At 36.8% G+C, this 27,264-nt stretch overlaps 1 protein-coding gene across 3 annotated transcripts in view; it reads left to right on the top strand.

The window, feature by feature from the left end:
* The window catches only part of ARL13B (ADP ribosylation factor like GTPase 13B), an 83,526-nt gene that overhangs the window by 12,659 nt on the left and 43,603 nt on the right, over window positions 1-27,264 (top strand). For 2 of the 3 annotated variants that reach the window (XM_065876552.1, XM_065876553.1), the window contains exons 2-3: window positions 12,933-13,003; window positions 19,532-19,781. The exons of the other annotated variant lie outside the window; for it this stretch is intronic. In XM_065876552.1, coding sequence (XP_065732624.1) covers window positions 12,933-13,003; window positions 19,532-19,781 — 321 coding nt within the window. The remainder of the gene's footprint in view (window positions 1-12,932; window positions 13,004-19,531; window positions 19,782-27,264) is intronic. 3 annotated transcript variants of the gene reach the window in all.

The following is a 27,264-nucleotide window of genomic DNA, read 5'->3' as shown; positions in this document are numbered from 1 at the left end:
GTATTAATCGGATGATGACTAGAAAAGAAATAAGAAGTAAAATTATAACTACTCCGGCAGCCCCATAATTTATTAAAATATGCATAAATGAATTACCATTAAAATAACTTTGTAAATTTTGTAAAAATTCTGCAGCAGCCTTAGAGGGATTCATATCATATTGTGAGGCTGCAATATCATGAATCTGTTTATGCAAATGTTCCAAATCAATTCCCAAATCACTAGAATTCCATACATTTAAAATATGCATTTGAATTTTTTCCTAGGAATACTCAGAATGATTTACTTTTAAGGGAGTGACACATATCCAGGAGTATTTTTTATGGCAAGTTAAGGATAAGCGAATTTTTTTTTTTTTTTTTTTTTATGCGTTACGCGGGCCTCTCACTATTGTGGCCTCTCCCGTTGCGGAGGACAGGCTCCGGACGCGCAGGCTCAGCGGCCATGGCTCACGGGCCCAGCCGCTCCGCGGCATGTGGGATCTTCCCAGACCGGGGCACGAACCCGTGTCCCCTGCATCAGCAGGCGGACTCTCAACCACTGCGCCACCAGGGAAGCCCCGGATAAGCGAATTTTTAAAGCAGTAAGTTCTTGACCAATATGTAAAACTGCTTCTTCAAGGGCATCAACCTTAGTTTCTAATTTTCTATCTATAGCTTCTTGAGTAGCTAAAGCCAAGGATATATTTTTTGATAAATCATTAGCATATTGTGCTGTCTGTACCTCTTTCACTAAGGCATACGTTGCAACAGTAAAAGAGCTCAATATTCCTATCAATGCGGAAATCCCCAAAATTAAAGTAGCTACAAATCTTTTTGGCCTCATAAGTTCTCCAACCTGTTTTATAATTTTTGCCCCTATATCTGTATACCATGGTTCTGATAAAGATACTGGCAACATAATATAAGCTGGTCTTTTTAATAACATAATTGTTTTTATATTCATATTGGAGTTCACACAGGTTGTTAATGCACATTCATCACAAGTTATAAAAAACCTTCCATTGTTTTTTATAATTTGTAATTTTTCAGTTTTATTAGTCAATAATATGGAATATGGAGAAGTCACACAAGCCTGGATAAAATACTTACTCTCTTGAACATTAGGCCTTCTTAATATAATTGAACTTGTAGCTAAGGGCAATCTCCATAATTGTGGTTGAAAGGAAGTCTCATTGTTATTAGTGAATGTATATATAGGTGCTACCCATCCATGACTGTTCCATCTATTTACTTTTATTTGTGAGGGAATCATAGATTCATTCCAAGCATAATTTGCAGCATATTTTAGATATTGCCGGTAATTACTTTCAGGGGTATTAATACTCCAATCTGATACATAATACTTAGTTCCAGGAATATTAATACGAATTTCTTTATTATTCATACAGTATATCCAATAAGGATATCCACCACCATCATCAATCCATTTCCATTCCTCTGTTGCCTTACTTAAAGCATTATCACAATCTGGGTATCTTTGAGGATGTTTTGTGCTAACAAATTGTACTTTATTATCTACCTTATTTTGTCCCATAAATCTTCCTAATAACACCCATAAGTTTCTTTTAACATTATTATCCTCTTTAGGAGAATCAGTTAAAAAGGCTGAATTTACTATCGGTAAACATCCATTTTTTACACGATCTGATTTTCCTAACCTCTCAATTTAAAAAGAAACAAATCGGAGGAAAATCCGATTGTCCCTTAAAAGAAAAATTATTATTTATAACAAATTGTTCGTAGCCTTGTACATCACGAACACCATCAGTTAGTTCAGGAAATGAGGAAGTTACCGGAATAATAGCATCTTTCCATGTACAAGCATGTAGTATAGGAAAATCAGGAAAATAAGCCCAGTACGTATCGTTAGCATTTACCTGTACTGATAAAAGACTTAACATGGCCACAAAAAAGTTAGCGGTAGTCAAAGGTATTTTTTGAGTGTTTACAGCATTTTCAGCATCCTGGCAAAGCCTTTTTATAGCTCCCCACGTTACTCGTTGCGCATCTAAAGTAGAAGCAGCATATCTCCTCTTTTTTTCCCCGGCGTTGGGTCCCAAGAAGCTTAGGCTCTAAATGCTCAGGAGAAGTTTGAGTCTCTCTATGACATGTGGACTTAAGTGATAATTGTTGCAGCGGGGGAACCAGCGTTTCTGTCATTGAGTCCTTCGGTTTCTCTTTCTCTGACATTTCGGGTGTCAGACTCATTTCCTGACAGACGCTTCGGTAAATTCCCTACCACCGGATGTCTAATTAGACGATCTGGTATCCAGATGGGTGAGTCAAAGGTCTGTGGAAAAACACAAGCATATCCTCTACCATTGGTTAGTAGTATGTCTGGTCCATTCCATTTTCCAGTTAACACATCTTTCCAAAGAACCATTGGCTTTGGTTTATCGTTATTAGCCTCCCAATGTATCATCATTGGAGTTTTTCCTTCATTATTCATATTTATATAATTGATTACAAATAAAGAATGATTTACAATATGATGAGGAGAAAAATATTTTAAATCTCCATTTTGTAATTTATAAATCATATTTTTTAATACCTGATTAGTTCTTTCAATTATAACTTGTCCTTGTGGGTTATAAGGAATTCCTGTACTATGGGCTATGGCAAACTGTTGGCATAATTGCTGAAAAGATTTAGAAACATAAGCAGGGCCATTATCAGTTTTTAACTTTCGGGGAATTCCCAAGTAACTAAAGCAAAACATCAAATGTTGACACACATCCTTAAAGGCCTCTCCGGTCCTAGCTGAGGCTACAATTACATGTGAAAAAGTATCCACACAAATATGTACATAGGACAACTTTCCAAAACTAGGTACATGAGTCACATCCATTTGCCACAGATCATTAGCTCTCAAGCCTCGAGGACTTACTCCCTGTTGAGGTACATTAGTTTGTGTAGGGCACACAGAGCAATTTTTTACTACTTTTCTAGCTGCTTCTCTGGTCAGACCAAATTGATATCTTAAGGCATTAGCATTTTGATGATGTAGCCGATGAGATTTTATTGTTTCTTGTACTTTATTTTCATCTACTACAAAAATTTTAGTTAGGGCATCAGCAGTGGCATTGCCTTCTGCCAAAGGTCCTGGCAATCCAGAGTGAGCTCTAATGTGGCCTATATAATAAGGTTGTGTTCTATCCCAAATACTTTGTTGTAGCCCCTTAAGCAACTTGATTATTGTACTCTTATTCTCAGGAAAGGCTGCTGTCTCTATTGCTGGAAATAATTTAACTATATATAAGGAATCAGTATATAAATTAATCTTTTTATTCTTAGTTAATTTCATTACTTCTATAACTGCCATAATTTCTGACTGCTGCGCTGAGCAATTTTTAGTATTTAACACTTTCTTTTCATTATTAATAATATAGGCTGCCTTCCCTGAGGAGGATCCATCAGTAAATACTAATATTGCCTCCTCCAAGGGCTTTATCTTATAATATGTAGGAAAAACCACCATATGTTCTTTAAAAAATTGTAACAACACATTTTTAGGCAAATGAAATAATATTTGACCTCTATAGGAGGCTAGGGCTATTCCTAATGAATCTTCTAACAACAACAAGGCTTCTAATTGATCTTTATTATAAGGTATAATTATATTATCCATATCTTTTCCAAACAATTCTCTGCTTCTCTTTCTACCTTTTATAATTAACAAACTGACCATAAAGGGATATGAGGCAACAATCTTTTTTGGACTAGCAGCCAAATGTATCCATTCTAATGGTCCATTTTGCCATAACAATCCTGTAGGAATAACTGGCGTCTTTAAAATTATTAAATCCCAAGGTTTGGTATAATCTAATCTTTTAATAAAAACATCCTTTAAAGCTTCTTCTATTTTTTTTATGGCTTGTTTTCCTTCTTCAGTTAATTTTCTCAGAGATAAAGGATTAGAATCTCCTTGCAATATCAAAAACAAAGGTTTTAGTTCTACAGTAGTAATTTTTAACAAGGGCCTAATCCAATTTATATCTCCTAAAAACTTTTGAAAATCATTTAAAGTAACCAAATGGTCGATTCTTAATTGAAAAGGTATATGTTGAATGGAAAACTCCTGTATCAACCTGCCCAAATAATTATAAGGAGGCTCAGTTTGAATCTTCTCCGGTGCAATTTTTAATCCATACTCCTGTAAAGCTTCCATCACGTCTTGTAATGCCTGATGTAAATAAGCCTTATCTTTATAGGCTAATAATATGTCATCCATATAATGTATTAAATAAATGTCTTTATATTTTTGTCTTATTTTACATATGGCTTTATCTACATATTTTTGACACAAGGTAGGGCTATTTTTCATACCTTGTGGTAAAACTTTCCACTGATATCGTTGATATGGTCTGGTAAAATTAGAAGAAGGTACACTAAATGCAAACCTCTTTCTGTCCTCCTTATATAAAGGAATTGTAAAAAAGCAGTCTTGTAAATCTATAACTATAATAGCATAATTCTCAGGGATGGCTACTGGAGAGGGAAGTCCAGGCTGCAACGCCCCCATTGTTTCCATTGTTTTATTTATTGCTCTTAGGTCTTGTAATAATCTCCATTTTCCTGATTTTTTCTTTATAACAAATATAGGAGTATTCCAAGGGCTATTAGAGGGTTCAATATGCCCTGCCAATAGTTGTTGTTCCACTAATTCTTTTGCAGCTGCTAACTTTTCAGAAGTTAGGGGCCATTGTTCCACCCAAATAGGTTCCTCTGATAACCATACTATAGGGTCAGCTGCTTTTAAAACAATGGCCCCCGTTATAAATTTGAATAGCCCACTCCATGTTTATCATTTTTGGGCTCAGCAACCACAGGATATAATCTTCCCTCTTGATTTTTTCCTAAGCCTTTATCTGGGTCATATCCCATTTTTAACATTTGTGAGGAGACCCAGTCATCTGGACTGTATAGAAGCATTCCCATTTGCATAAGTATGTCTCGTCCCCAGAGGGAAATTGGCAGGCCAGGTATTACATAAGGACAAAAGGAGCCCGCTTGTGTATTGGAAGTATTCTCCCAAGTTAAAATCTGGGCACTCTTGGCTACTGCTGGAGCAGTTCCCAGACCTGTTAACATATTATCAGCATGCTGGGTGGGCCAACTACTTGGCCAGTCTTTTCCTGCTATACAGGAAGCATCTGCACCTGTGTCTAATAGACCTTGAATATTTTTTCCATTAATTTTTAAAGTTTTTAAAGGTCTGTTTCTGGTAATCTCTTGAATCCAAAATGCCATATCACTAGAGCCAAATCCTTTTTCATTTCTAGCTTCTTGGGTTATATTCTTTCCTGTCTTATAATATGGTAATAATAATAGCTGTGCTATTCTTTGTCCCACATAAATTTGCTGTGTCTTATTAGAGGGAGCCACCATTATCTGAATTTCTCCAGTGTAGTCAGAGTCAATTACTCCAGGCAAAACTGTTAAGCCAGATAAGGAAGTTGAACTCCTACCAATAATTAAACCCATCACTCCTGGGGGCAATGGACCTTTAATCCCAGTTGGTATTTTTACGACTGGAGAGTCAGGAGTTAGTATTGTTGCGGAGGTGGCACAGAGGTCCAGTCCTGCGCTGCCTGGGGTGGCCCTGAACAATTCATCGATTCCCCTGAGGGAAGAAAGGGATTGACTGTCTGGTGAATTGCCCCTATTGTTTGTTGGGCCCGGGGGTGGGCCCGAAATAAGTTTCCCGAATTAGTTCCAGCAGGTGTATCTGGAAAAACAGGTGTAGGATATATTGGCATTTGAGCTTCAGCCTGAGGCACTGTAGAAACTCCATTAGGGGGAAGGAGGTGTCCGTCCTTATGATATTTACTCCTACACAGTTTAGTCCAATGATTTCCTTTCCTGCATCTCTGGCAAGGAGTCTTTGGGACCCCAACATTACCAGGAGATATCATTTTAACAGGGCCTGTTGGAGGTTGATTTTTATTAGGGCATTCTCTACTGAAATGACCTGCACCTCCACAAGCAAAACAATTATTTCCTTTCGGCCCCTTAGGGTTTTTTGTTCTCTGAACCATATTCATCATACATTGAGGAAGTGTTTCTCCCTTTAGAGCAGCTGCCAAGGCAATGCCTTGCATATAAGATGGACCCACGTCAGAGTATTGCTTAATGAAATCTGAAATGCTTCCAGTTTTTCTAATTGGCCGAATCAAATTCTGACAAACAGGGTTGGCATTTTCAAAAGCTAATTGTTTAGCTAGCATTTCAGCTGCATCCTCATCATTTATGACTCTTTTTATTTCTATTAACAAACGAGAAACAAAATCCTCATATGGCTCCTCAGGTTTTTGTCTTAAATCTGTTAAAGTAGAGGCTTTTCCTGGAGTTAAAGGCAAGGACTTCCAGGCATTTACTGCACACATAGTTACCTGCCATAAGGCCTCTTTTCCCATATACATCTGCTGTTGAGCTGTGTCATATTCCCCTTGACCTAATAACATATCTTTTGTAATATTAAATTTATCCCTTTTCTTATTTAAAGCATGCTGCTTAGCCACTAATTCCTCATATTCTGTTTTCCAAAGCAAATATTGTCCTCCAGATAAACAAGCCTTTGTAACCTGAGTCCAGTCATATGGAGTCATCCATCTATTTGCCAGGGCATCTATAAGAGTTATAGTATAAGGCGCCAATGGCCCATAATTTACACAGGCCTTTTTAAGCTCTTTCAAAAGTTTTAAAGGCAAGGGATCCCAATATACATCATCATCATCAAAACCATCCTCAAGGATGACTGGAAAGCAGGCTGCAAAAGCAAAATCATCATCTTCACCATGTATTCTCCTATGCCTCCTATATTCGCCCTGATCTTTATTAAAAGGTGGCGGAGGGGGTGGACCTCCTTTAATATTTAAAGTTGAATGTTTTGACCTTTTCGAAGGAAAAAGCGGAACATTCAAAGGTGCTGGTGGAGCGGTCGGTAGGCGACCCAAAGGGCGCATATCCTGTAAATTAGGCCTATTTTTCTTATTTTCTTGCAAAGAAAAAGCACCAGGGGGTTCATACTTCCGTTTTTCATAATCATATGCAGCAGCATCTAAATCATCCCGTTCTGCAGGAGACAATTCATCATCAAAAGGAAAATTCTTTAACAAATTAGGCTTAGTATCAGTAGGTGACTCATTTTCTTCCTCTGAGTCATTATCATTAAGGCTACAGTCTTTTAAAGCTGCAGCCAAAACCTCAGTTTCTTTTGATATTTTTGGGGAAATTAACGGAGTTTTTTCATCTATTACTTCTGTTGGATATTTATATGGTTTTTTTTGACCTTCAGGTAAGGGGGCAATACTTTCTCTAATAAGGTTCCATAAAGTAAAAGTATCTACTGGAACCTTTTCAGGTCCAAAATGACTGTAATATACCTGCAAAGTTTGTCCCACCTTTTGCCAGGTTTCTATATTAACTGTCCCCTGTTCTGGAAACCATGGGCATTGTTCCTGTACAAACTGAAAAAACTGAGTTAATTGCTTATTAGTTACCTTAATTCCTCTTCCATTTATCATATGTTTAACTATATCTATAAATAAGAGCCTCTCCTTGGACTCAGCGTGTCCCATTTTGACACCGATTACTCACCTCTCTTACCAGTCCTTCTCTAACTGGGGGTCTGCAGCACCCTATGGTGAGACTCCTATCCGTCTGAAAAAGAAATAATACTTACCCCTTCAGGTCCCTGTTCGGGCGCCACTTGCCGGGGACCAGCCCCAGCCGGACAGGTTTCACCCAAAGGGGAGACGGAGTCGGCGTGGACAGAACGCAAGACACCTCAGAGGATGCGAGGATCTGCCAATTTATTGTTACAATTCCGAAGCTTTTTATACTGTGAGGCAATCTCACTTTCAATCTTAACATTCCAGTTCTCATACCAAAGCCACAAAATAAAGGTACACAACAGTAAAACCAAAGGTCATTTACATCAAAAGATTATATCAGCAGGTTAGGCAGGTTTTATGATCAGGTAATCTTCTTATCTCCTGTGGTCTCTTTCGTCCCCTGTGGTTAGGTATATCTTGGTCACATCTAGGTCTGGAACTCTGTTTGCGGTTTCTTCATCTTTCTTAAAAGCAGATGTTCTTGTATTTGCACATTCTACTCAATCAGGCCATTAATCAAGGTACAAACTTAAGCACATTCTTCTCTTAACAATTACAAACCCATACAGTAATAAAAATTCTCTCCCACAGGCTTTACACGTTCACCGTTATCCTTCAGACATCGCACATTTTTCCTTATAATTATTTGGGAGGCTTTGGGGGTAGACATTCTACCTTAAACCTATTAGCAAATTCCTTTGCAAAATACTTACAATATATAATTTGTCCTTTATAAGCATTTCTGTACAAAGAGCAATGTAACTTGTATAAGCTTGCCATGTAGCCTACTTCATCCAGCTTTGAATACACCCAACGTAGCATAAATCCTCCTCGCCACCTTACCCAAATATTTCCCAGCATATCTATTACTCCCCAGGGGGGCCATAGTTCATCTAGCTTTTCTTCTAACGTAAGCTCTTGCCACACAAATGCTCCTGTTGTGTTTCCCTGTACCCAATGTCCTGGCCTGGGAGTGGGGATTTCGGGTGTAGTCATTGGGGGAGCCGGAGTCTTTTTTGGTTTTACCCTAAGTTGGGGTCTTTCCCTAAACCCTCCGTCGGCACTGGGGATATTTCCTAACACTAATAGTAATCCTATAAAAATCACTTTAAGCAAAACCAGGGGAAAACAAGGGGAACCACACAGAGGAGAGCTTTGCTTCTCCATATTTGTACCTGATAGTACCAGCTTTGCTAGGCACTATGGGTCTCGTCCGTGCTGAGACTCAAAGGCACTTCTTATATGGCTCCCGACAGTACATCTTACAATAGAGTCCTTCCATGTCAGCCTTTCTAGTTTGGTATATAATTCAAGACTCAGGGATAACTGTAATAAGAGCTAAGTGATCACTTTAAACTTCTGGGAAGGTCACATTATTACCTATATTATTATGATACTGGTTCCTTAAGTAGAAGTATATCGGGTTCCTTTTAGACTCAATACACAGTTGTATTGAGTTGTGATTGTGTATGAATGTAACAAGCATGTTCTCCTTTTGCTTAAGGCTGCTTTCCTGAGATGTGCTCTTAATGCCTGGGTTCAGCAACTCAGCACCCTGCCAGTTCTTACCTCCTTGGTGTGGTGTCTTCTCAGGCAGTGTTCTTAGTCTGGAACCTCTTCATCCTTCCTCCTATTTTCACCTTCCCGTTGCTCGGCAAACTTCTACATTTTAAGAACTTAGCTGAGGCATCATCACCTTGTGTAAGAAGCTTCCCAGACCTTCTCCTGTATCTCTAGGCTGAATAAAGTCTTCTTGCTCTGTATTCCTTTAGCGTCTTGTATATATCGATAAGCATTTTAAACTGTCTTAGTGTCATAATGTACAAATATTTGTTTACATTTTAGTCATTCTCATTAGATGATGAGCACTCTGGGATAGAAATGATGTCTCAGGCATTTTTGTGTCCATAGTACTCAAATGCCTTATGTACTTTTATTGAATTACTGCCTGACCAAATGACTAAATGATTGCTTTTATTGCTAGTGTCAACTTTCTAGACACTATAAACCTAATAAAACTGTTTATTATTTTTTCAATTGAAGGACTAGTGTATTTGATCAAGAATCATAAGACTAAAAAACATAGTTTTTTATTTCTCTGTTGTTACATAACATCACAGCCAAACTGTTCCCAATCAGTGATAATTTATCTTATTTTTAAAAGTTATAATGACATGTACATTTTGAAATGTGTTAGATTGAATATATTCAGTGGTTAAAGAGTTCCATAGAATTTTGAGTGTTAGGTGATTGTTAGCCTTTTAAACCCATTCTATTCTGAAAGTATAAATTTAAGGCTTTGTTATCAGGCATTGCAGTAATTCATGCTGTGATTTCATTTGTACTGCTAATGTTATGTTTTTTCATTAAGGCTTTAATTACCTCAAATATTTAATTAAAGCTGTGTTTTCAAGTATATGGCATAATGATCATAAAGATTAACTGTGTACTTACAAGTGTAGTCAAAATAAAAATAGAAATACAGAGAGACTTATTTCGTGCCAGTCTCAGCATGATTATAATTTTCCAAAGTGATTTTCATGTTTGAAGAACTTTTTTTTGTTTGAACCTAATATTCTGTTTTAAAAAAAGAAAGCTTTTAAGGTAAAATCTAACATTTTTCCTTGATAGCTGCTTTAAGAGTAATGTTTCAAAGTGTGTAAAAGTAATTATTTGGACAGTGATTTTTTTTTTTTTTAAAACTGAAATCTTGACAAGAATGGAGCGGGGGAAACATAAAATGCTACCTTTGTAGTAGAGAATGAAGGGCCATTTTCCTTAAAAAGGTATATTTGAGATTTTTTACTCTGGCTCGTAAGGGATGGGAAAAGGATCCATGATGTTCCTAGGAACTGCTGACCCAGTTGACATATGTTTGCAGTATGGTCTCCTGTGACTTCTAGAATAGGCATGGTCAGCTGCTATCTCTTCCTGTGCCTGCCTGTGCTTTCCCTTTACAACAGTCGTCACAAATAAATCTCTAATGCCTCTTTTCTTTCTAGGTTCTAAGGTTTATGATGGCTAGGGATTGTGGATGTTTGTTTGCTACTGCGTAATCGGTGCCTAATCAATAGTTACAGAATAAGTGATGCAAACAAGCAGAAAATGGGGATTTGTTCCCCAAAAGTAATTGTTTTGGTCATGGTGATGTTTGAAGCACTGTAGATCTTGAAATAAATTGTTAAAGAGCAATTGAATTAGCTTTACTATTATGGTCTAATTCATTATATATCTAGTAACTTCAGTTATCCAAAATATTGTTTAAATGCTATACAATCCATCTTTTTTGGATAGTCATTTATTATATTTTATTTAAGAAATTATTTTGTACTTAAATTTTGTTCTTTGATATTTGGAAGTTATGAATTCTTCAAACAAAATAGTAGAGTTATACTCTACATATCTCAAAGCTTCCATAAGAAGTAAACATATTTTTCAAAGTTGATAATACTGGTAAAACTTTCCCGTGGATAGAAGTACCCAGACCTCACATTCTACCTCAGATCTGTAATTCATAATCTGCTGTGTGCCTCTTTGGCATTTCCACTGACCCCACCACTGACTGACTGGGAATGGGGTGTGGGGATGCTACTAATTGTGACTTACCACTGACTGGAGCAGAGACGTACTTTCGTTTATTCTTCATGGTGGATATAGGGATGGTTGAAGCATTTACAGAAGACTAAGGCTCCTGGATAACAAAGGAAATTAACATGAAGAGTAAATTAATTTCACTTACAAAAACCAAAGTCCTCACCATGGCCTACAAGGCCCTACGTTATCTGGCCTCTGATGGCGTTTCTGACTTCCTGTCCTTCCCTGCTCCTGTCTCACTGGGTTTTACCACACTGGCTTCCTTGCCTTTGCCCCAGCTGTACTCTCTTGCCCCAGATATTTGCATAAGTACCTCCCTCCTTCAAGGCCTTGCTCAGACTTTACCTTCTTTCTCAGTGAAGCCTGCCCTGATCACCTTATGTAAAACTACAATCCATATCCTGCTCTACTTTATTCTGTAGTACCTAATCACCTCTAACGTATGATATAACCTATAATTTACTTATTTCTTATGTGTATTATATTGTTTGTCTCCTGTAACTAAAATGTAAGTTTAATAAGGGAAGGGTTTCTCTATCAGTTTTTGTTTTTCATTGTTGTTGTGGTTATTTAAATAAATAAGTGTATCTCAGGTACCTAGAACACTGGTGTATGGTATACAGAAGATGGTCAGTAACTGTTTGTTTAATAAAGAAGTCCAGATCCAAGAAAGCCAGGCCTAGACAGATGAAAAAACACCCTTTCTTGCCATCTAAGTTCTGTTTTTTAACCCTTCTTGGAATGATTGCCAGTGAAGAATGACTGTACTTGGTAGAAACCCTGACTCTACCCCATGGGAATGTGGCCCAGTTATGCTGTGGCTTTCTCTCTATATTCCCAAAATGGTGTTAATAGATGGTCTCATCATTTATACTAAGCAGTAGTTAAGCCTGGAACAGAAATGAGCTTTAGTGGTGGAGTGAATCGCTGAGATAATAGGACCAGTATAGTAGGTTTGTTCCTTTATAACCTGCCCCAGGTTTGAGAAGTTCGTAGGAGTTAGGTGAATTAGGTTCTGGTTCTGACTGTAACCAATTCATTGTCTTATCTTATGACTCTGGACTTAAGTTTCTTCAATAGTAAAATTGAACTGGATTGTATTTTTTTTCTAACTCTGTGAAGTTTAGCTATATCATCAGAAACATTTTAAGCTTTATAATTTAGGAACCCTCTTTCAAAATATGTTAGCGCTTAGGTTAATAATCATGTTACTATACTATGTTTAAGATTTATACTTGGTAAGGTGCTGCATATATAAAAACAGTTGAGCATGCCAGTAGTGTCAAGAACCTAACAATCATTCTTTTCTTATGTAATTTCACAAGAAAAAACAAATTTGTGCTAATCCTTAGACTTCAGTTAACTAGAAAATTGAGTCTTTAGACATGATTGATAGATAACTCATGCTAGGATCTATCTCCCTCCTTGCTTTCTCTCTTCTTTCCCTTATTTCTTCTCTATCCTTCAGGTTATCTGCTGTACAGTTTCCCTTTTTTTTTTTTTTGCTTAGAGAACAAAAGGATGATACTTTACAGGTATTTTTCAAGAATTTTGCTTTTTGAATATATATTTTATTCATCATTGTACCCCCTAGCATCCAGCAGATTGTCTTGTACATATAGATGCTCCTTAAGTGTTGCTTGGATGGATGAATTTGCTTTTATTTTTACCTCAATACTTAATTGACTCAAAGTGATTTTTTAATTTTTATTGTTTTAAGAAAGGTGACTCTTGTGATGGTGGGACTTGATAATGCTGGTAAAACGGCAACAGCAAAGGGAATCCAAGGAGGTAAGCTGAAAAAATTTATTATTAAATTACTCTGATTTATTTATTTAAATTGCTTTATTACATATTCATTGGGTACATATACTGTGTACTCTATTACTTTATATTCTTAGTATACTTGAGGCTAATGTGGTAAATAGACTCTGGCTTAATAGTACCAGCCTGTTATGTTTCAGATTTGAATGAATGCAGAGGCTCCTCGAGGTTTTTGATCAGCTAAGAGGGATCGCAGTAGGAAGGAAAAAGTAAAAAAAGGACATGCCCTTGCCTTTAAGGATCCCTATCTTCTACTTACATTTTCTTGGCCAGAATTTAGTCACAGGGCTACAGCTAAATGAAAGGGAGGTAGAAATACAGTTAGCCAGCACAGTTCTCTTTGCAGTTTTTGATTTTTTTTTCAACGTGATGTGTAATTTTTACAGTTACATTAAAGATACATTAAAGGGTTTTATGTCATTTATATTACATCTCATTGGATGTATTTATTTAGTCTTAATTTAATGCTTTGTAACTACAATATAGAGGTACTATACTAGTGAGTTTGTTGTGTACCCAGAAGATGTAGCACGAGCCAGGCATCTTGAGGGTATGAATTGGGAGAAAACCTAACATATATTTGTTCCTGAAAATGGATTTTGCAACTAGATATCATGCATGACAGATAGGGAGCTTTTATTTATGGAAATTCATGAAAGAAAATTGACACCTTGAAAAATGTGCTGTTGGAGAAAAACATTTTGTCACCCCCAATTAGTTGCAAACTATATATTATTGTTTGAGGAGGCTTCTAAAGCCTTTTTGTACCCCTCATGCTGTCACCTAGGTTATATCCTTGCAAAGCACTCACTGTCACCATCTAAACCAACGGTTTGCAAACTTCTTCTGTAAAGATCCATATAGTAAATATTTTAGACTTTGAGAGTCATATGGTCCCTTTCCCAGCTACACAGCTCTGACATAGTAGTGCAGAAGTAGCCATAGAAAATATGTAAGCAAACGAGCGTGGCCATGTTCCAATGAAACTTTATTTATAGACCCTAAAATTTGATGTGTTATGAAACATTATCCTTGGGTTTTTTTTGGAAATTATTTTAAAATGTAAAACACATGCTTAGCTTGAGGACCATGTGAAAACAGGTGGCCAGCCAGATTTGGCCTGCAGGCCATGAAACCTTATCTAAACGTTTTCTCTTTCATTCCTTCAAAGCCTTATGTTCAAGGGAGCAGGATCCAGGAATGTGCTAATCAGACTAATTATTTGTGTGTACTTAGAACAGACTCTTTCGATCAGGCCTTTTTCTTCTGAATCCCACCTCCATTAGTTTCTTTTTCTGAGTTTAGAAAATCTTCAAAGTGTCACATCATGAACAAAAAGTCAAAGCTGCCTTCAACTTTGAGCTCCCCTCTGGCTCTGTTTTTGTTTTTCATTTCGTATTTACTCTTCAGCCTACTCCAGTGACTGATTTCTTACCATTTTTCTTTTTTAAAGATTCCAGTTATATAGAACGACTTGAAGTTTTTCAAATTGAGCCTTTTGATACCTTTGTGATTTTGTTTATGCTGTTCCCACTTGCCTTATTAAAGAGAATATCAACTTATCCTTAAAGATATTATCTACTTATCTCTAAAGATGCTTGTTTGTCGTATAGTCTCCTTCTTTATGAAGTTTCTTCTGATCTCCTGCTGCCCTCACCCCTTACCACCACCGTCAGTACAATTGACCACATCCTCTGTTTATGTCTACTCTTATCTGTATCTACTTGTATAGCTACTTAATCGCCCCTCTTTTTATGTATTACTCTACCTCTCCAGACTATAAATTCCCCAAGGGCAGTTTTACTTATTTTGGTGTCCCAGTTCAGGCCATGCTTTAGTAGGCAGTCTTCCTAAAACATTTCTCCCATGGCTTCTCTTAGCTTATTTCTGTTTTGTTTTTTATTAGAAATTAAAAAAAATTTTTTATTGTATATTTCCTCCTTTCTTTTGAGATAATCTTCCTCTCCTACTGTGTTGCCGTTGTCTGTGTCCAATATAATATAATTTTATTATAGCTTCCTAATCTAAGAGTACTTTCCCTATCTTGAGGTTCCTTCAATCAGCTTCTCTTCTTCATGGCTGTCAAAGTGATTGCATTAATAGGATATAGGTTCAGTTGTGCTAACAAATAAGCCTAAAATAACAGTGGTTTAATAAAATAGTTTATTTCTCTCTCATATTACAGCACAGGGAAAAGTAGTCTAGGGCTGGCATAGCAGCTCTCTGGTATTAGAGACTCAAGTTCCTTCTCCTATTTGCTTTGCCATTCCTAGTGTTCTCCCTTGCCTACCTGGTCCAAGGTGTCTCACTAGTACATGTGCATTTCAGCTGGAAGGAAGAAGTAAAGGACAAAGGGAGGCTGTCCTTCTCTTTTTTTTAAAGTATGTGAACCAGAAGCCACCACATCACTGCAGTTCATAGGCCATTAGCTAGAACCCGCGGTGTTCCAGAGCTGGTTGCTACTTGCTGTTATTGGCTCATATCAGGCAACGAGAGCCAGTTAGGCACCTCTCCTCCAAACTCTATGTTCAGGTGCCTCATATTGGTAATTTGAAATAGTCCACAGCAGGATTATTTACACCATGACAATTGGAAAACACTACCTATCAGAGTTCCACAGCCTCCAAAGCCAGTTAAACATTTAACAGTATACCACCAGCACATTATCTAGAACCTGTTCTCATGGCCACCCCTAGCTGCCATAGAGACTGGGGATTGCATTCTTTATCCTGAACAGCCATGTGCTCAGCTAAAAAATCCAGGACTCTCTGACTTTCCAGTATTGTTTCCTAATAGTTCTAAGGAACTGTTGTTATTTTGGGTGGGAAAATTCTTTGTGTAAATTGGTCCCTAGCATTGTTGACATTAACACATCTTTATTATATTGTAGTTATTTGTTTATGTATATATTTCTTCTTTTTCCATCTATATAAGTGCTCTATAAGATCAGAAAATATTAATAAATTTTATTAATCTTTGTATATCTAGGACCTTGCATAGTACTTAGCATATAACATAAGCTCAATAAATAGTTATTGATTATATATTTTCATTTTATCTTGAACTTTCTAGGCATTGTCTTAACACATATGCTTTACTGAAATCCTCAGGATTAGGGACCATATGTGTTTGAACGCCTGGTTCTTGTATGATGCCTGATTTATAACAGGCCCTCAATAAATGATTACAAGCATGGATGGATGGGTAAATATATGAAAGAATGGACATAACGATAGCAGCTTCAGCTGTCCTAGCAGTCTGGTGTTGCAGTATTGAGCAGTTATATGCTTTGTACTGAGTGCTAAGGATACAAAGATAGTTACCAGCTATTGGGAAGGTATAGGCTATTGTGGAGACCAGCAAGAACACAGAATATTACAATAGATGGTGTAGATGATACTGAAAGTAGGAAGGAATCATCAGAGAAGGATTTACAGAAAAGGTCGTAACCTGAACATTTAGTCTTGAGTCTTGAAACACAGAATCATGAGTAGGAGCCAGAGGAAAGAATAGAGAAATTGGGGAGGGTGTTCCATGTATCAAAAGAAACAGGCTTTTAAAGTCCTGAATACCTGAATTTGAGTCCTGGCTCTGTCTACCATGTAACCTTGAAAAAATTACTTAATATGAATTGGTTTCCTGGGAATAGTGCCATCATTTTATCTGTTCCCCTGCTTGGAATTTTATTCTCCTTTCTTTGTTATAATTTTTTTGTCTTTTAAGACTTTACTCCTGTTTCATTTCCTCTCTGAAGGCTTTCTAGGCCATGACTCACTTCTAGCTCCTCTTTACCCTTTTTCTTTTGAATGCCCTCCATCTTAGTTTGGGCTGCTATAACAGAATACCATAGACTTAGTGGTTTAAACAACAGGTATTTCTCACAGTTCTGGAGGCTAGGAGCTGCAGTTAGGGAGCCAGTATGGTCGGGTACGTAGTGAGGGCCCTCTTCTTGGTTTACAGACAGCCATCTTCTCACTTGTATCCTCATGTGGTGGAAAGAGAGAGAGGAAACAAGCTCTCTTATGTCTCTTTCTTATAAGGGCACTAATTCCATCATGGGGGTTCAATCCTGGTGACCTCACCTAAACCTAATTACCTCCCAAAGGCCCTACCTCCAAATACCATCACATTGGGGATTAGGGTTTCAACAGATGAGTTTTGGCAGGAACATAAAAGTGCAGTTCATAATACCTTCACACTGTGCTCTCCAGACTTGTTTGTAGAACATATAGGTTCTTGTGTTATTCCCATTAATGGGAATAACACAGTTCTCTCTGAATTGTACTGGATATTCTTTGAGGACAGCAACCCTTTTTTATTCATCTTTGCATTCTAATGCCTAACAAAGTCCTGGTACTGAGTAGGTATTATGTATGTGTTATTTCCCTTATCCCTTCCTCAGGATAGTTGATTTATTTTCACTGATAATTTCCTGGGGGTACCTTTCAAATCATACTCAAAGACAGCTGCCTATTTTAACTGTGAAGCCAGTTCTGGCCTGGACTAGATCCACATTTTTAAATATCTAGTTTAATTCTGTTTTTGGAATATATGGCTGCTTATATTGCTTCTAAATTTGCCTTTTTCTCCTTCTAGATAAGGCAGGTCTTTTAAAAATTTGACTTGTGATGTCTATTAACTTTCTAGAGAGCTGTGTAAACTGCATTAAGATGCTTGCTGAAAGGGAATGGTACGTTGCAAGTCTGTTTCTCTGTCACACCCAAGCCTAACAGCAAATGCCTCTCAAATTTATCTTTTTTTTTTTTTTTTTTTTTTTTTGCGGTACGTGGGCCTCTCACTGTTGTGGCCTCTCCCGTTGCGGAGCACAGGCTCCGGACGCGTAGGTTCAGTGGCCATGGCTCACGGGCCCAGCTGCTCCGCGGCATGTGGGATCTTCCCGGACCGGGGCACAAACCCATGTCCCCTGCATCGGCAGGTAGACTCTCAACCACTGCGTCACTAGGGAAGCCCTCAAATTTATCTTTGTAATAGCAAATGTTTTGCTGAATGTGGGAATGATAAGACCTTCTAAACCAGTGTTGTTCAGTAGAGCTATTGCAATGATGGACATGTTCTATATTGGCTCTGTCCAGTAGGGTGGGCCACCAGCCACATGTGACTTTTGAGCACTTGAAATACAGCTTGAACAACTGAGGAGCTGAATTTTTTTATTTTATTTAAGTTTAATTGATTTAAGTTTTAAAAGCCTCATGTAGTTTGGTGGCCACTGTATTGACCGTGCAGCTGTAAACAAAGTACAGTGGAGTAATATTTGTTGTGAATGCCAATGATGAAGAGAGAATGGAAGAGACAGGCATGAAGTTTGAACTCTTCTCTGTAACCACTGAGTCACTTGGTTCTGTTAATCTTTCATGAGTTCTCTCTTGCCATTCTTCTATTTTTATTTTCATACCTCTCCAAAAAGTGGCTATCACTCTCATTTCCAGTCCGTTCTAGAGACTTTTGCAAAGATGAATCTGAAGAAAGACTACTTAAGTCACCTTAATTATGTTATTGGTCTGCTAAAATTTCTTCCGTGGCTCCTAATTCTCTATCTTCAGAACCCTCTTCATTGTACATTCAGGCTTAAGGGTTTGCTCCAACTACAGTGTTCAACTTGTGCGTGCATCTTGCTTTTACCATTTCTATTACTTAGGTCACTCATCTGACTGTCTAAATCCTACCGAGCTTTAAGGTCTAGGTCCCAGCTCCTAGTTCAAGTCTTGAACCTTAGTGATCTTTTTAATCTTTTACTGTCATTACCTCTCTGGCAGTTATAATTGTATACATCCTGTACCTTCTTCTTTGTGCTGTCATATGCAGAAGTCCAAAGAAATTCAATTATAAATTTATGAGAATATCCTGTATTCTATTCTTGTAGAAGAAAATAAAATCTACTCTTTGTATTTGCAAGCTGTCCTTAAAAGTCTCTTTATTGCAATTATAGATTTAATTCAGTTAATTAAAAAAGAAAGGTCCTATACTCTTCATAGCTTCTCCCATTATTTGGTTGTTCTAGACTATTCTCTAAATGTTTAGTTTTTCTTTATAACTCCACAGAGGTTGTAATGGTTCTTGGGGATGGCTGTGGTGTTGAAGGTTGAAATTTTTATTGTTTTAACTTGGGGAGTCAGTGGCCTTAAAGGCAAGAGTTCATTTGTTTATTCTACAGATCCTTATTAAGTACCCGTTATATGGTGGGCATTAGTTTAGGAACTGGGGTTATATCAATAAAAACAAACAAGCAAACAAAAAAAACAGACAGAAATTCCTATCTGCAAGGAGTGTAAATTCTAGTTGGATATTTTATAGTATCTACCTTTCCCCCAAACCAATGTGCTTAGATGTAATGCTTATTGTGTAAGCAAATAATAAACATTCTATTTAGTACTAGAGTATGATGAATAACACATTTATGTCATTTAAGTTGTGAAGTTAAATTAGTGTTATTAATTTAAGGTCTAAAGATTCTTTCTTTTATATCATTTGAAACAGAGTATCCTGAAGATGTAGCACCTACTGTTGGATTTTCCAAAATTGACCTTAGACAAGGAAAGTTTGAAGTCACCATCTTTGACTTGGGAGGTGGAAAAAGAATTCGGGGAATCTGGAAGAATTACTATGCTGAATCTTACGGAGTAATATTTGTTGTGGATTCGAGTGATGAAGAGAGAATGGAAGAGACAAAAGAGACAATGTCAGAAGTGATAAGACATCCTAGGATATCGGGAAAGCCTATATTGGTGTAAGTAATGTTGGTGTCATTGTAAACGTAGAGACAGCAGCATTAAGTCATTAAATAAATTTACCTAAGTTACAAAATACTGAATAAGCTAAATTGTCACACCCTCGTATGATAAAATGTATGTAATTTACTGGGAGTTGTTAATATACCAAGGCCTTATTATAATGCTATCTGTAGAGGTTAAGCACAGAGGCTATGTAATGAAGAAATCTTATAATTAGATCTCCTGGGTTTTCAAATGTAAACTCTTTGTTTTATGTGATCATTTACTTTTGTCAGATTTTGAAAATGGTCTATTAACACGGTTCTAAAATGTTTTTCAATTTATTTTCCTCTTTTAATAACTTATTTATGTTTTGCCTCTGTCCTTTTTTTCTTGAAGAGTATTCTTGTTTGAAAGTTATTTAGATGGTTTATTCTTTTAATGCCATGTTGATTTCTCAGTTTTTACTACTATATTTCCGAACTGAACATGTGATCTGTGCCATTATCAACTTAGTTGTATGCTTAGCATCATTTTGTCCAGCTGCCTAAACATTTAAAAAAAATTAAGTGACAAAGGACTTTTGCACTACCCGCCCTCATAGCATTTCTGCATAGTAAACACCAGATGGTGCTATAACTTTGAGACATAGTAAAGTGAAAGTAGTTTAAATTGCTCTTAAAATTGGAGTAAGTGGAATGTGTGTTTTGCCTTCTTGTCCCTTTTCCCTCGTTCTTGTGTTTCATTACTAACGATTAAAAAAAACCCCAAGCAACCTATCACATGGCTAACTGAGAAATTGTAAGACAGAGTTCCTTAGTGATCCTCAGTAATAAATGAACATTTTTAAATGAGGCAGTTTGGAAGCTCTGATTACAAAAAGTAAAACTTTATTGTATCATTTACTGTTAAGCTTATACTGTTTAATTTTTATACATTTAACTAATTAAAGAAGTTATTTGATATATATATAATTAATTCTCACCTTTATTGAATATGAAATAGATTTTAATAGATATGTATACAAAGAGTAAACTTTGTTGAACCCATAGACTAAATTAGTCTCTATAAATGTTTAAGCATAGAACCAGTGACTTCTAAAGCAAAAAGTATTAATGACTGATGTTCATTTGTAAAATAATTGAGTGTGCTTTTTTTAACCCAATAGTTATTTATTTAATTTATTCTTTTATTCATGTATTCTCTCATGCATTTATTCATTCATACATGTACTAATTCAACAAATATTTATTGAACATCCACTGTGTGTTAGACACTGTTCTGGTGATAGGGATACCTTTGGGAACAAAAACAAAACTCCATGTATGATCTCAGGAACTTACATTCTAGGGGGTGATACACAATAAATGTAATAAATAAATTGTACATTAGGTGATAAGTATATTGAAAACAAAGCAGGTAAAAGAAGATCAGGAATCCTATGGTGGTGGTGGTGACAGGGGCATGTTACTCTTAAAATTAGGATAATCATACTAGGTCATATTGAGAACATGACACTGGAGGTAAGAGAGTCAGTCATGCAGATAGATGTATGTGGCAAAGCCCTGAGGCAGAGGCATGCAGTTTGTGTCTGCAGTGTTTACTGAATAATCCAATGTCAGCAAGATATCTGCTTTCAGTTCTGTCACCTCTCTCAGCTAGTGAATTTCCAGAATTGGAAAAAAAAAAAAAAACAACTCACAACTAGGATGATTGCTCACCATTATAATTTCATAGTCAGTGCGATCTCACAAAGACATGGGAATTAATTAGGGATCAATAATATGTTTATGAAATATGGAATGGTTTGCCGTTTGATGAGTTTTTCTCAAAGGAGTTTTACAACCATAGAATTTTTATTAATAAAGGTAAACTTTTTGAGATGTGTGTGCTTCAGAAATATACAAAATTTACTAAAAAGTAAATATTCTCTTTTTTTTTTTTTGGCCACACTGCACGGCCTGTAGGATCCTAGTTCCCCAACCAGAGATCGAACTCACGCCCCCTGCATTGGGAGCGCAGGGTCCCAAGCACTGGACTGTCAGGGAAGTCCTAAAAAGTACATATTCTTAATAAATTTAGAAGATGTAGGAAAGAATGAGGTTAAAAAAAAAATGATTGACCTATCATGCAGAGCCAACCACTGCTATCATTTTGATGAGTTTCCTGTGCATATTTTTGTAAAACATGTAACGTATGCAGTGTTCATATAATACATAAAATTTTCTATCCCACTCTTTTTTCTGTTTATAAATCCATCTTGAATATCCACCCTAGTCCCATATTTGGAAGTTCTCCTGTTTACCTTTTTCTCTCTGACCTACAATTAATTTGTCTTTTTGATGTTACTATCTTAATTTCGTTTGAGTCTCTTTATTCCTCTCTATTCCCTTTAATGTTACCTCCTTTCAGCCTTTCTTCACTTCTCCCTTGTGTTACTGATTACTCTCCTAACCAGTCTCCCTGGTACCAGTCTTGCCTATTCTCTAAGCTCTCCTCTACATTGCTAGCAGGAGCCCTTTTCTTTATTTGATATTTTTCAAATTACAAAATTGGTACATGCTTTAATAAGTGAAACAATGCAAGAATAGGTAAAGTACTTGAGAGCTCTGTTTTAAATCCAAATTTGATCATTTTACTTTTCCTCTGCTCAGAGTCCTTCAGGTTGCCTCCATAGCTCCACACAGATAGGAAAGTCTGTGTTTTAACTGAACCTAGCACATAATAGGTATGGCATTGAAAAGTCCATTGGATAGTAAGTGGGAGGGGCGTCCAGTAGAGCCCTAGTAAGCTGAGTGCTAGGGGCTAGTGGGTGTGGAGATGTGGAGGCTACCTGAATTAGGAGGCTGGCTACAGTCCTCCTTGTTGCACATAGCTGCTTCCTTCCTGCCCACGGACATTTGGACCTCTCATCTGCGAAATTCTATAATGGCATCTAATTTCTTCCGATCACCACTTGTCTGTCTGAGCCTAAACTAGTTGATTTAGGACCTACAAAGCCTCTCAGAACTCACTTCAACCCCTTGATAATTTTCTCTTCCCACCCTCTAATAATGAGCAAACAGAGGACAACAACAGACCTCTGAGAAGATTCAGTCATTCAACAGAAGGAAAGAAACCTGAAGAATTATTATCTTGTCTGTAATCATGAAATTACAAATTGGTAGAGCAGGATTCATTCATGCTATGGGAAGCAGAGTAGATGACCACGATAGCAGGTCCTGGACACTCTAGCTCTGCCTGACCTGATTCTGCACAGCAGTCTGACAGCATGTGTCATTGCAAATGAAGCCTCAGTCACATTTCACTTTATGTCACAGATGTGAGGGTTCTCTTGAAAGGTCAGAGTCGTAGATCACTAGGCTTCGGTGTTTTATTAGCTCGGAATTTCTGTTTGGCAGTTCTCTAGTATTTACTGCTTAATCAGCATAATATTCCAGTCAAAATCTCTGAAATAAATGGTGAAAAGGTGAAAAAACATGGGTTTAGAGAGAAGACAGAGAATCTGAAACCTGGATTCTAAAAGTTGTGTATTTGTTTATGACCCTGACAAGTCACTTTACTTCTTTGGACTCAGTGGTTAAATGACTCTTCTTTAATAAAAGTAACTGTAAAATATAGTAATTCTGGGATTGTATTCAGCTGTGTATTATAATGTGGACCTTAGTATAGTCTATGCCAAGAATCCATTTTGGTAGAGAGGTAAAAGTGATTTGTATTCCTTCTAAAGAAAGTAAAAATGGATGCCATGCAAATATTTGGCTCTGTTATCATGCTGAGTTGTTTATTTACCTAGAATAGAAAGTCTTTTTTCTCTCATGTCTACTATAGGTTAACTTGAACCTCTACTCTGATTAATTAAGGTATGAATTATATTACCTACCCTCACATTCCCCCCACCACATACATACTCTTGCTTTAACCATTTATAATTTAATTATTTATTAAAAGCTCTAATACTAGATAGTCTTGACAGATAAAGAAGACCTTTCCAAAAGAAAAAGTAAACAACTTTTGCAGTGGTATAAGTAGCACTGAAATCAGTAGTAATTTCAAAATTTAAGCTCAACATCCACCGTAGAAAATTTACATTAATAATACAAGGTACTATTTGTTGATTCCTTGTGGAAAGGGCTGAGCTAGGAGGTATTTTAAACATCTTAACCTATTGAAATTTTCAGCAGCCCAAGGTTACACCAATGTTATGTAAGAAGGCACATGGTCTTTCTGCATCTCTTCTTTCTAGTACAGTCTTGAAAGTTGCCCTCAGAGCGATTGTAAATTACCCTTCATTTTTGGTGGTTGAATCTCCTAATCCTTATAACTGAAATAACTCTGGAGATCCATAGGCTAAAATTTCCTCCCAGGATAATAACAATTCTACTTGTGTTAGCATACTTGAACTCTTGGAGTGATGCCACTTTCTCTGTCTGCTTTTTATACTGTCTGCTTTTCTGTGGAGTTATATGACCTAACTTAACTTTTGGTCAGACCTCACAAATTAGATGCTTCACAACAAAAATGTATAGGAGTTTCACTCAGGGAAGAAAACATAATATCTCATATATGATCTGGCTAGATGTTATGAACATTTCAGTAAAAAAAAGTTTGACCTGGAGGTCTTTGCACCGTGGGTGGCTTCCCAAGACCCTCTGAAATCACATACACAATTCTGAGTGCATGTGTATTTTTCTTGGGAGTAGATTCTAGCTCTCATCAAATTCCTAAAGGATTTCATGGCCAAAGAGGTTAAATAAAAACATGGCAGTGAGTTTTTATATTAGGAGAAATAATAAGCAGGGTTTTATTATTAATTTTTTTTATTGATATCGGACTTTTGTCTCCACCCTCTATATGCCTATTTGACTCACCTTTCTTCTAGACAGTATTACAGGAAACTGTTAGTTTGCAAGTTTCTTTGAGTCATATTCTTTCTTATAAGTGCCCAAGAGAAGTTAATTAGGTTATGGGTTATCCTAATACTGTTCTTAGAATTTGAGTCAAATGGACTTTCATGAGTCAGACCTTTCAATAAGAAATAGGAGAACCTGGGTCCTTTTTAGAATTCTGGAAACCCATAAGTATGAAAGTATGGACTACCTATGTCACTTAATCACTTGATCCTTAGTTGTAGTGGTGGGTCCCTTAATTTACTATTTTTACCATCTGAAACCCCTACTCACTTTATTTATAGGGTCCATTGTCTTAAGATTTCTTTTCTTTCAGCGCAAACTTACCAAGCTGTCATCTTCATCAACTTCATTTAGTTATACTGTTGACTCACCTCTACATTTCCTTACTGAGGGCTTCCTTTTGTCTGTAATGGCATCCAGCTTCACTAACAGCAGCTGTAGTTTACAGTAAAGCTTCTCAGCTGGTTGACTTCCTAGGTAATTTATGCACAAAGAGCCTGTAGAGGTTCCCATCCTTTCCCTCCCCTGTCCCAGCACACTCTATTGTAAAACAAAATAACGAAGAAAAACCTGCCGACAGTGTCATCAGACGGCAAGATGTTATCCAGGGATCACCTGTATCAGCATCAGACCAGACCTGCTGTATTTTTTAGGGTGGGGCCAAGGATGTCTCTGGCTTTTTCACAGGTTCTCCAGATCTCTCTGCTACACAGCAGAAATTGAGATCTACTGGTGCAGGGGAAAGCATGGGCTTTGAAGTCAGCCAGGCCTTGAGTAGGTTACTTAATCTTCCCCAGCTTCTATGTCTCCACTTGTAAATAAGGATTTTAATACTTCTGTTGTCCTGTGAATTCTAAAATAATGTATTTAAAGCATCTCATTCAGTGCTTTACTAGTTTTCCGTGCATGCGATGGTGGATATGAATAGTTACTATTGATGATATGCTGTGTCTAGGTAGAGATGAATTAGGAGAGCTAGTTTTAAAGTGGCATATGTGAATTCAAGCTACATGAAGCTTTTGATTACAGAAAATGACATGGCTTAGTGGGTAAGAATAGGAACCCAAGTGCTCAAAATAATTATTGCATACTTTCTGAACCAGTAGATTCCTAATAGAGTGCCTCCGATGCTTAAGAATTTTTTCTTTTAAGGAAAAAATGGCTACTTTTAGTGCCTATTGTGTGTGAATAAACAAAATGTTCAGCAGCTAATTAAATATGTTTATGTTGCGTAGGTTGGGGTGCTTTTGAAATATAACAATGAAAATTGTATGTGATGTATTGCTCTGCTATGAATCTTTCTGTGATTAAGTCTTGCTTTAAAAGCAGTATGTTTAGATATAGCTGCTACTAGAAAATTACTATTTTCTGAACCCATCTGGATATAATTATGCTAATGAATATCAAATAGTACTCGATATTTTCAGTTTTCATGATAAACAATTTAGGAACAATTATGAACAAGTATCAGTAAGGCACTACATTAAAGGATATAGCACAAGTTTAGAAGGGACAGAAGAAATATCTCTCAACCACCTGATTTAGCTGGGGAGTTTATCACTAGTTTTAAATTTATCTTTTTTTATAATGTTCCTTAAACATTTGAAGCTGACCTGTGGGAAACATCTTTTTCTCCGGTAATGCTTGTAACAGACACAGTAGAAAACTCTTCAATTTCTTTATATTTTATAAGTTAAAAATTATTTAATAGTGTTAGGAGACATATATATACATACACATATATAGTCATATTCCTGTTCACATAAGAATTCTCTCATTTTCCCATCACCAAATTTGCTCAGTTATCTGCTTTTATTCCTTTGTCTTCCCTCCTGTAATATGGAAGTGTTTCTTCTCCTGTCCAAGATCCCACCCCTTTCTACTATTGTATTGGGTTGGCCAAAAGGTTCTTTCGGTTTTTTACGTAAGATGGCTCTAGTAGCGCTTATTAGTTGTCTTTAACTTCATTCGAAGCAGTTTTGTTAGATTGTGTGTGACAGCTGTCATATCAGGGTGCATTAAAAAAAAAACTTATGAAAATTGGTGAATTTTTGTGTAGCCATTTTAATATTGAAGACGGAAGGAAAAAAGCAACATTTTCGGCGTATTATGCTTTGTTATTTCAAAAAAAGGTAAAAATGCAACCGAAACGCAAAAAAAGATTTGTGCAGTGTATGGAGAAGGTGCTGTGACTGATCAAATGTGTCATAAGTGGTTTGCGAAGTTTAGTGCTGGAGATTTCTTGCTGGACGATGCTCCGCTGTTGGGTAGACCAGTTGAAGTTGATAGTGATCAAATCGAGACATTAATTGAGAACAACCAACATTATACCACTTGGGAGACAGCCGACATACTCAAAATATCCAAATAAAGCGTTGAAATCATTTGTACCAGCTTGGTTATGTTAATCGCTTTGATGTTTTAGTTCCACGTAAGTTAAGCGAAAAAAACTTTCTTGACCGTATTTCCGCATGTGATTCTCTACTTAAACGTAACGGAAACGTTCCGTTTTTAAAACAAATTGTGACAGGTGGTGAAAAGTGGATACTGTACAATAATGTGGAATGGAAGAGATCGTGGGGCAAGC

Source organism: Phocoena phocoena, chromosome 4, assembly GCF_963924675.1.
Source record: "Phocoena phocoena chromosome 4, mPhoPho1.1, whole genome shotgun sequence".
NCBI lineage: Eukaryota > Metazoa > Chordata > Mammalia > Artiodactyla > Phocoenidae > Phocoena > Phocoena phocoena.
The sequence above is the reverse complement of the archived record's forward strand: the minus strand, read 5'-3'. Positions and strand labels throughout refer to the sequence as shown.